The 11,600-nt window shown below is 32.4% G+C and overlaps 1 protein-coding gene across 1 annotated transcript; it reads right to left on the minus strand.

Moving 5' to 3' along the window:
- On the minus strand, window positions 1,131-11,249 carry LOC18601269. The gene is made up of 2 exons (XM_018120016.1): window positions 11,142-11,249; window positions 1,131-1,485 (listed from the first exon to the last, which is right to left on the minus strand). The coding sequence occupies exons 1-2, from the start codon at window positions 11,182-11,184 to the stop codon at window positions 1,190-1,192; spliced, it is 339 nt and encodes a 112-aa protein (XP_017975505.1). The 5' UTR covers window positions 11,185-11,249; the 3' UTR covers window positions 1,131-1,189.

The following is an 11,600-nucleotide window of genomic DNA, read 5'->3' on the forward strand; positions in this document are numbered from 1 at the left end:
TTCTCACACATTCCTTCCTTATCAACATGTAAATTCTGAAGTTCAACTACTTTTTCATTCACCCTTTCAATCTCTTTTCCACTCCTTAAAGTGATTGTTTGGCATTGTTCCTTACCTTTAGGATTGATTTATGTGTCACTGGGTAAGGAACCTTAAGGTCTATTGTTGATGGAATTTGCAAGCTATCCCATTTGGGTCTCAAGATTTCTCAAGGAGGCTCATTGACTTTGAATTAAAGTATCAGTCTTGGACATATATTGTAAGAGAAGTTCTTTCAATTGGGACTTCTTTTCAGGAATTTGTGGTCTAGCTTGTTGTTGAAAACTAGAAGGCATGATGGGTTTTGGATTAGAAGGCCCTGCATTGTTGTTCCATGAAAAGTTGGGGTGGGTTCTCCAACCAGGATTATAAATATTGGAGTATGGGTTATTCTGCTGTCTATTGAAGTTCCCCACAAACTGGACTGATTCAGAATTGTATGAACATTGATCATTTGAATGGCCATCTCCACACATCTCATAAACTACAAATGAATTTTGAACTGCATGAACTCCTAGTGTGTCAAACTTCTTGGACAGTGCAGCCACTTACGTAGCTACTTGAGCAGTTAAGTTGCCAATTACCTCAATTTCATAAGCTCTAACAACTTTTCTCAAACTTGATCTTTTTGAAGGCCATTGATAATTATTTGAAGCCATCTCTTCCAACAAATTATAAGCATCTGCAGCATTCTTACTCATTAATGCCCCACCAGCAGCAGCATCAATTATGGTTTTTATTGACCCAACCAGCCCATTGTAGAATGTCTGAACTTGCAACCAATTAGGAATCCTATGATGTGGACATCTTCTCAGTAGTTATTTAAACCTCTCCCAAGCTTTATACAAGGACTCACCATCAAATTGTGTGAATGAGGTGATAGCATTACTCATCTTTACAGTCGTGGTAGGCGAAAAAAATTTTGCTAAAAACTTTTGTGCCAAGTCTTCCCATGTAGTGATAGACCCACTGGGCAGTGAATTAAGCCAGCTTTTTGCTTTATCTCTAAGAGAAAATGGAAACAATCTCAATCTAATAGCATCATCAGTTACTCCATTGTATTTAAAGTTATCGCAAATCTCTAGGAAATTTACCAAATTAGAATTAAGATCATCAGTAGCTAACCCACCATACTAGACTAAAGACTGAATCATCTGAATGTAAGCTGGTTTAATTTCAAAATTATTTTCATTGATGGAAGATCTCCTAATGCTTTGGTGCAACCTTGTAAAAGAGGAACAACATAATCTCGCAGTGCTCTATTTGCTTCGAAAACCAGATTAATGGTATTATTGCCATTGTTATTGTTATCCTCAGCCATTGTTTGACTTAAAGCTGCAACTTGTAAATTCTCCCTTTGACGTCTTCTGAAAGTTATTTCTATCTCAAGATCAAAAGGAACAAGATTCAAGTTGTTTCTTCTTTGCATACAATGACTAAAGATATCTGCAAACAAACAAAATCTAATATTAAAACAAGAAAAATAAAATTTGAAGTAAGACTAAATTGCTTGGTATTAGTATTAATGAAAATTCTAGAAATAACTCCTCGGCAACGACACCAAAAACTTGTCAATTAAAATTCTACTACGCAAGTATATGTATCGAATAGATAGTATATAAGCAAGTAGAGTATCGATCCCACATAGAATTGATCTAAAATTTTACTAAGTACTAAAATTAGAATAATTTAATCTTATCTAAACAATCAAATTCAAATAACTAAATTAATTAAGTAAAACTAATTAACCAAAATTTATACTAAAAAGAAAAATCAAAGCAACAAGATAATTGAGTAAAAATCAAATCAAACAAGCCTAAGATTACAATATCCCTCACACTTCATCTAAATCTTACCTCTCTTCCTTAACTTATTTCAATGGGTTGAATTGTTAACCTAGAGTCCTAAATTATTTATAAGGGTTTCCCGACTCATTTTATAAAAATATATATTTTAACCAAAACAATATATCCCTATGTTATTTAAAATTAAAATAGACTCATTAAGTTCAAGCTCTAATCTGGCTACATATGGCCTATAGGTATATTTCTATCCTATACGTAAATCAATTAATAAGATCATATGCTATCCCAATTTTAGTTTACACTAAACTCCCTTTTCCAAGTTTGTGTAGGTTCTTAAGTCAATTTAATTGGTGATCTGGCAATTAAAAGCATTATGAACAAATTAGAATAAACAATTCAAATTCCATTAAAGATAAGTAAGAAAGAGATTAAAAATTTAGATTACATGTGAGTTCAATTGCAATCCTAGAAAAAGAAATTTTCGCTACTCATGATTGCAAAAACAAATAACATTGTATAAAATAGAACCATTAAGAGTAACCAGAAAACTAAAAGCCAAGGAAGAAAACAAAACAATATTTGCTGCCTTGATCTTCAAGTTTCAGCCTCAACTCCTAGCTTCTTGAATCTTCCAAAAAGTTTTCTCTCTATGTTGTTAAATATATCTTATTTATACTAATAAACTTAACCTAAAGCTCCTTAAGCTGACCTAGGGTTTAATTAGGCTTAAAAGTGTAATAAGAGGGCCAAAAATCAATTGTCAATCTTTACAAATTTTCATTCCCGGCATAGTATGTCTAGCCATTTTCCAACATGATTTTCTCTATCTTCTAAGTAGATTTGGGTAAAGTGATCTTCATAAAAGTTGTAGCTCTATCTCTTAGCTTTCCAATGGTCTAAGAATCACATCATTTGGAGTTTTGTAGCTCGAGTTATAGCCAAAATATTGAAGCATATGTAAGCAAACTTTCGGGTCTTTAAACATCTCACTTTCCAAAATTAAGCCCAATTTCTTTTAGTTCTTATAAAAAATATAAAAACTAATAAATAATAACCAAATTAAAAAGAATAACATAAAATTAAATAACTCACTTAAATATAAACTAATTATAAAAACAACTAAAAATAAATAAATTATAATTAAAAATTAAGGACTTAGCTAATATTTAATAACAAAATTGGAATAAAATAATTCTATAAAATAGAATTACTAGATATATACTTAAGTGCTAGCGTAGCATAAGTAGGTCTTACGGACTAAGGTAAATGGTGCTTTTGTGACTAGTGTTGACATGTTTAGGTTTGAACATGTTGCTTTAAGACCTGGTAACCATAAGATGTGTTCTTTTAGGTCAAAGGAGAACATGTACTATGTTTGAGGTAGTATTAAAAATAAATGTAGTATTGAGAATAGAGTTTGGTACTTGAAATGGAGCAGAAGTCACACAAGCATTCCACTCGCACAAAGGAAAGACTAGTTGTAATGATCTAATCGTGAGCCATTGCTAAAGTGAGGACCAAGAAGATATGACTCTTTGATCCAAGCAAGCCTTACTCGATGAGCACACCTATACACAGTTTCATCGCAAGAATACCTAAATGTTTGCTGACATTAACAATAAAATGCATAGATGTACTTTCATACAACAACAACACTGTTGTTGATTTCTCACGCAAGTGCACGTATCATTAATAAGTAAAATAATGATAAAGAAGAGTGTCGATCCCACAGAAAATTGTTTTAATTCCTACTATTAACTACTAAAATTAACACACCATAATTTAATCCAAATAATTAAATTTATCAAAAAGAAAAATTAAAACTAATAAACTGAAACTAAAATTAAATAGTAAATAAAACTCATTTAACTACCAGACCTAAGATTATAATATCCTTCCATACTTCATCTGATTATTATCTCTCTCTTTTAACTCAATTTAATGAATTAAATTGCTAACCTAGAGTCCTAAATTATTTACAAGTCTCTGTTGAATTTCTCATAAAAGTACCTCCCCTAATTAATTTACTATATGTCTATGCAAATTAAATTGAAGAAAAATTCATTAAGTTTGTACTCTAATTTTGGCTATGTATGGCTTATAGGTGTATGTCTACCTTATATGCAAATCAAACCACCTAATCAACTAAGTGCATTCGATCATACGCTATTCTATTCAAGGTCTTCCTAAATTTCCTTCGTCAAGGTTTAACCTAGGTTTTCAATTCAATCTAGTTGGTGATCAGACAATTAAAAGCATTAAGAAAAGAACAAAATAAACAACTTAAATCTATCAAACATAAGTAAAATAGAGATAAATAAATCAGACTACATAATGAGTTTAATCATAACCTTAGATTAACAATTTAGTTCCCCATCAAGTCACACATCATCATTGAATTAAGTTTAAACAATAAAAACAAACAAAGAAAATAAAAGAATAATAAAAGAGAATAAACTCAAGAATTATAATCTTGATCTTCCAAGTCTTCTTAAATCCTTCAAAATCTTCTCAGCTTCAATAACTTTGCGGCTTGACTCTCAGCTTTCAATTTGGTGTTTTATTCTCTCTCTTTTTTTTAAGTCCTCAAAAAGGTTGTTTTTATAGGCTTTGAAGTTAAGCCAAGTTGGGTAGAGAAAGAAATCAATTTCAGCTAGAATTTCCTCACCAGACTATGTGAGTCTTAGCCTTACCCAATTAATTGACAAAAATCGTAATTGTTCTAGGACTACTACAATGTGTCAACTTCGACAAGCTTTTTTGACCATTTTACAAGCCGAATTAGGTGAAGTGGTAAACATGAAAGTTGTAGATGTTTCTCTCATCTTTCCAATGGTCTAAGAATTGCTTTATTTGGAGCGTTGTAGAAAAAGTTATGGTCAAAATACCAAAATATGTGTAGTGAAAGTTTACACCTTGAAATTGCTCTCCTTCTTTCATTAAAATTCTTCTTTCATTAAACCTACAAAAGCACAAATAAATCAATAACAACTTATTTTAACCATATTAATACCAAATTAAGCATAAAATTAACCATGATTAGATTGACCTACCTAAAATAACTAATTTAAAATAATTAAATAAAACCTACTAATTTCTATGCATTACTACAAGAACTAAGTTAAATTATTATTAAAATTAAGCTCAAATAACTCTATATCATAAAGTTATCAAACACCAAGCCCATGTCATCTCTTACATATATCAAGTTGCAACATTATCTATTTTGCACAACTCGTGTGCTTATGTGTGTGTGTTTATATATATATATATATATGTATGTATATATATATATATGTATGTATATATATATATATATGTATGTATATATATATATATGTATGTATGTATATATATATGTATGTATGTATATATATATATGTATGTATGTATATACAAATGGGCACTAGAGTATGTTGCCATTCTTGAATACAAAATAAGGGTGCAAGCTAACACTTGTAGTTACATGACCAAAATAAACTCATCAACGTAACATAATGTAACACAAATAAGCTCCATAGTCGACCGTTAGGCATACCTATCGACTGCCTTTTTTCACAAGCTCATTTATCAAACCTCATTGCATCATAAAGGAATGATCGCAATCCAAATCCATAATTAGCTTAATTGAGCACTATTCCAAGATTCAATCTAAGTGTTCATTTACATGGAACTACTAAATAAACAAGGTTCAAGCCAAAGGTCTTTTAACCAATAGAGTAGTGTCATAAACCCCATTACTTAGGGCATCACGCATGTGTCTCACTCCCCACACATGTGTAGCGCCAAGCCTTGCTAGATAGATAATAAAAATGTGTCTCATGTAATACGCATGTCTAGCGCCAAGTCTTACTAGATAGGTGTCAAGCATATGTCTCACGCAGTACACATGTTTAGCATTAAGCCTTGTTAGATAGACATCAAGCATGTATCTTACTCATTGCACATGTCTAGCACCAAGCCTTGCTATATAGGCATCCCAAGCACGTGTCTTACTCACTGCACGTGTCTGATTATATATATATATATATATATATATATGTATAAATATACGTACTACATGGTATTTGGAATTGCATAAGGTACAAGCCTTTTTAAAGATTTCTTAGTGAAAATGATGATTTTTATGGAAATAATATGTGAGCCATATGGTGGCTGCGGTTAAACTATCATTGGCTATGATATTGTATGTGAATGGAGCACGATGCTTGTGATGCATATCTAGCAAGGCTTGGTGCTAGATATGTGTAATGAGTAAGACACATGCTTGTGATGCTTATCTAGCAATTCTTAGTGTTAGTTAAAATTCCACTACCCAAGTATACGTATCGAATATGCAGTATATTAGTAAGCAGAGTATCAATCTCATAGAGAATTGATTTAAAACTTTACTAAGTACTAAAATTAGAACAAATTAATCTTATTCAAACACCCAAAATTAATTAATTAACTAAAACTAATTAACTAAAATTTAAACTAATAAGAAAAATTAAAATAATAATAATTTGAGAAAATATGAAATCAAACAAGTCTAGGATTGCAATATCCCTCATACTCCATCTAAATCTTACCTCTCTTCCTTAACTTATTTCAATGGGTTAAATTACTAACCTAGAATCCTAAATTATTTATAAGGTTCTCTTGACTCATCTTATAAAAATATCTATTTTAACCAAAACACTATATTTCTATGTGAATTGGAATTAAAACAGACTCATTAAGTTCAAGCTCTAATCGAGCTACATATGGTCTATAGGTATATCCATATCCTATACGCAAATCAATTAATATGATCATATGCTATCCCAATTTTAGTCTACATTAAACTCATTTTCTCAAGTTTGTTTAGGTTCCTAAATCAATTTAATTGGTGATCAGACAATTAAAAAGCATTAAAAATAAATTGGAATAAACAATTCAAATCCCATTACAAATAGGTAAGAAAGAGATTAAAAGTTTAGATTACATGTGAGTTCAATTGCAATCTTAGAAAAAGAAAATTAGCTACTCATAATTGCAAAAGCAAATAACATTGTATATAATTCAACCATTGAAAGTAACAAGAAAAATAAAAGCCAAGGAAGAAAACAAAACAATATTTGCCACCTTGATCTCTAAGTTTCAGCCTCAACTTCTAACTTCTTGAATCTCCCAAAAGTTGTCTACCCTAATGTTCTTCAAACTATCCTATTTATACTAATAACTTAACCTATACTTCCTTAAGTTGACCTAAGGTTTAATTGGGCTTAAAAGTGTAATGAGAGGCCAAAAAATCAATTGTCAATCTTTACAAATTTCCATTCTCGGTATAGTACGTCCAATCATTTTTTGATGTAATTTTCTCTATCTTCAAGGCAAATTGGGTAAAATGATCTTCATGAAAGTTATAGCTCTGTCTCTTAGCTTTCCAATGGTCCAAGAATTGTATCATTTGGAGTTTTGTAGCTCAAGTTATGGCCATAACACTGAAACATATGCAAACAGATTCTAGGTCTTTCAACACTTAGCTTTCCAACATTAAGCCCAATTCTTTTAATTCTTACGAAAAATATAAAAACTAATAAATAATAACAAAATTAAAAAGAATAACATAAAAAATAGCTCACTTAAAAAAAACTAATTATAAAAACAGTTAGAAATAAATAAATAATAATTGAAAATTGAAGACTTAGCTAATATTTAATAACAAAATTGGACTAAAATAATTCTGTAAAATAGAATTATCACCTAGTGCTAGACACATGTAGTCAGATACACATGCTTGTGATACCTATCTAGAAAGGTTTGGTGCTAGACATGTGTAGTCATGAAGACACAAGCTTGTGATGCCTATATAAAAGGATTGGTTTTAGACATTTGCAGTGAGTAAGAGACATGCTTGTTGTTTATCTAGCAAGGCTTTGTGCTAGACGTGTACTTCATGAGACATATTTGTCGCCTATCTAGTAACGCTTGGTGCTAGATATTTGTATTGTGTAAGACACATGCTTGATACCTATCTAGCAAGGTTTGGTGCTAGACATGTGTATTATGTAAGACACATGTTTATTGTCTATCTAACAAGGCTCGGTGCTAAACATGTGTAGGGAGTGAGACATACTTTGATGCCCTAAGTAGTGGGGATTATGGCATTATTGCATTGATTGAGAGACCTTTGGCTTGAACCATGTTTATTTAATAATTCTGTTTAGGTGGACACTTAGATTGAATCTTGAAATGGTGTTTGATTGACCTAATTGTGGATTTGGATTGCGATCCTTACTTTATGATGTAAAGAGGCTTGATAATTTGAGCTTAATGAGCTTGTGAAGAAAGGCTTGTGATGGAAGAATGTAGATTCCCTTCTATTGGACCCAAGTTGGAGTTCAAACGAACTTTAAATTTGTACTATGGTTAAGAAAGATCAACCCCTGAGGCTTAGAGGGTCGATCCATGTCATGCAAAAGCTATTTGAAAGCTTTTTGGCTAGGGGGGGGGGGGGGGGATCAAACTCCAAGATAGAAAAAGTCAATCCCTAGCATCTAGTAGCCATTTAAGGTTTTCTGTTAAAGAAAGATCAAACCCCAAAAGAAAAAAGGTCAATCCCTAAAAGACAGAACCTACGTGATAGGTTTTGTGCATTGAGGATTAACCCCAATAAGCCAAAGTGTCGATCCCCCTACACTAGAATTGGAATGTGCACTCCTTTTAAGTGTTTTTTAAGGGCCATTGGGTGGTACATTTCTCTTAACTTCTAAGGGAGTTTTGTACATGAATTATCACACCTAATTTATGCACACCACATTATTTATTCATGATTTGAATGGGATTTGGATTTGGAAAGCAATGGCATGGTTTGCAAATAAAGGCATTGTATTATTAATGGATCATGTTTAGCATGTTCGCTCACATTATTCACTAATTGAGTTATACTCACATTTTCAAACCTTATGCCTTTGGTTTTTAGATATGTGACTTGGCTCGGATTGCCATTTCAAGAGGGATCTTTGTGTATCGATTAATAGGTATGCCTAGCGGTCGACTATGAAGCCTACTTGTGTCATGTTACGTTTCACTGACGAGTCTACTTTGGTCATGTAATTGTGAGCATTATTTACACCCTTATTTTGTAGCCAAGAATGGCAACATACTCTGGTGCCTATATGTATAGACATGTATACAAACACACATACACACACACACACACATACATATGGCATATGATTTAGTGTAATGGCTTGAGGCCAAATGCGCATTTTGTCCTAGAGGGATTGACCCTTTACTAGCAATTTTGACCTTCTTTTGCTTAGTTCTTTGCTCCATCATCTCTCGAACACTTTTTTCACTCATATTAGTTGGCCTAAACGGTAAATCCAAGAATATTTGGTTTTGTAAAGAGTGTTTCATGAGTTCACCAAGTTGAATTTCCCATTTTGCCTTTACATGCTAAATCGTGGTTTTACAGTAGCATTACTAGAAGACTGAGTTGACACCTATATTGATATGGTTGTGGATGGTACAAAAAGAGGTAAGTCAGATGTAGAGTTCCATTGTGATTGAGAGAAACCAAGCACATTATAATTTGATGCAAATTTGGTAGCATAAAGAAACTTAGATTCATTAAATAGGACATGATTAGACATAAAGATTTTATTAGTTTGAGTGTCAAGACAATAGTATGCACTTTTATACTTGGAATAACCAAGAAACCCACAAGGTTTAGATTTACTTTCAAGTTTATGTGAGTTGTATGATTTGAGTAAAAGGTAGCACAAATAACTAGAAGTTGAAGTTTTGTATAGTTAGGGTCCTAATTAAACAACAATTGATAGACATATATTTTTTAGTGCAAGAAAGGGTAGCATCTTTAATAGGTAAATAGCAGTGGCAAACACAAATGAGCGTTATAAAAATGGAGGAAGCTTGATGTAAGAGTGTTAGACTAGTTTCTACAATACATTATTGCCCGCATTCAACAATGACATTATGTTAAGGTGTGTGAGGTGGTGTTTGCAAGTATTGTATGTCTAATGAATTGAAAAAATGATTGTAGCGTAATGATATCACTACCACAAGTAGAATAAATGGACGTAATGGAAGTTTTGAAGTATTTTTCAATAAGAGTTTTAAACTTGAGAAATAGAAAGTAAAAATCAAATTTGTATATCATTGGATAAAACTAGATGTATCTATTGAAGTGAACAACAAAAGAAATATAATATATGTATCCTTCTATGTTAAGGATTCTTACAAGTCCCAAACATTAGTGTATATGATATCTGGGGGTCCTGTATTGACTAAGGTAGAGTTAATGAAGGGAAGTTTGTGAATTTTATTGCAGGAACATGCATCACAGGAAAAAAGTGTCTTGATAACAAAATAAGGTAAGAAAAAACAATTGATTATTAGTTGCAAGGTCTAAGATGAAAGGTGTTCAAGTTTTTGATGCCATGTAAAAAAGTCTATCTTGAGCCTTAAAAGTGCAAGTGCAAGAGGCTTTGTTAATGGTTTAATGAGCATTCTATTCCTTTATCTTAAAGCAACTTTTAGCTAAATGACTTATTTTCTCACAAAACTAATAAATAATTATGAGAGTTGCATGAGTAGAATTCTTGGTAAAACTAGTAGTTCATGAGCTAAACCTATTATACTAACTAGGTTGAGATTGCTTTGATCTTGCAAGAGAGTAAGATGGTGCCTTGGCAACAAAATGAGTAAAAGGAATGATCATATCTAAGGAGGATGCTTGCTTCTTAAGGACATCTTCGTAAGTTGTAAACTTATTTGATAGTTCTTCAAAAGAGATAAAAATTCTCGAGCCTTAATACCAATTGTAATTTTTTTTTTATTTTGAGGCAATGCCATTCAAGGCATGAATGACAAGTTCTCTCTTATTAATATGAGAACTAATAAATGCAAGTTTGTCAACCAAACTTCTTAGATTTTGAAAATATTTTGAGATAGATGTGGATCCTTTTAGCTTGGTGGGTTTCTCTTTTAAATCCATCATCCTTTATATGTATTTATTGACATAAAACTTGCTAATTTTGTTCCGGGCTTCAAATAAAGTTTTCGTAGAAGCAAAAAGTGTGACTACACTCTAGAGGGCTATGTTTGGCATGGGATATTGGTTATTGGAAGATTGATTCACAAGTGGATAGTTTACTTGTAGTCCAAGCCATTAATTCCTCTAGAGGTCATCCATGTTGCAATTCTGATTTAATTAACGCATCCGATAAGTTTATAACCAAATGTTTCTAGTGCTCAGAACAGTTACAATGCATGTGACATACACGCGACTCAATCTAACGCCATTACCTGTTACGCATTCTCTTCTAAACGCCGCCGGTGCCGGTGGCATTGCCGCTGGCTTCCTTTTTCTTTTCTTCCTTTCCCTTTCTCTCTATGTCTCTCTCTTTTTTTTTTTCATTTTCACGAAATCATCTCTCACTCAATCTGCTGGCCCAGCGGCCTGGTCTTGCCTGCAATCTCCTCCTCCTTTTATTTGACGTCGCCGCCGCTTTAGTTTGACAGCGGCAGCCTCCTCCTTCTGCTCCCTCTTTTACCTCTCTCTTGTTTGACTTTCTCTTTCCGAACCTTTAAAGAAAAATTTCTGAGAGATTATTTACTTGTGGAATTGAAGGGATTTACATATCTTACCTCAATACTATTTTGGAAAATTCACAGTATTTAATTGATTCGCGGATTTTTAGCGATTTACGTATCTTAAAAGGAAGAGGAATCCGTGTCAGCTGAGTGAGACTCTCGTCGTTTTCT

Source organism: Theobroma cacao, chromosome 4 (genome assembly GCF_000208745.1).
Source record: "Theobroma cacao cultivar B97-61/B2 chromosome 4, Criollo_cocoa_genome_V2, whole genome shotgun sequence".
NCBI classification, from domain to species: Eukaryota; Viridiplantae; Streptophyta; class Magnoliopsida; order Malvales; family Malvaceae; genus Theobroma; species Theobroma cacao.

What these genes read in the sequence shown, in the direction of transcription:
- LOC18601269 (XM_018120016.1), bottom strand. Translation starts at nt 11,184, where the DNA reads ATGCCACCGGCACCGGCGGCGTTTAGAAGAGAATGCGTAACAG. An exon ending in TAGAAGAGAATGCGTAACAG is followed by an intron (nt 1,486 to 11,141) that starts GTAATGGCGTTA and finishes GTTTGTTTGCAG; the next exon opens with ATATCTTTAGTCATTGTATG.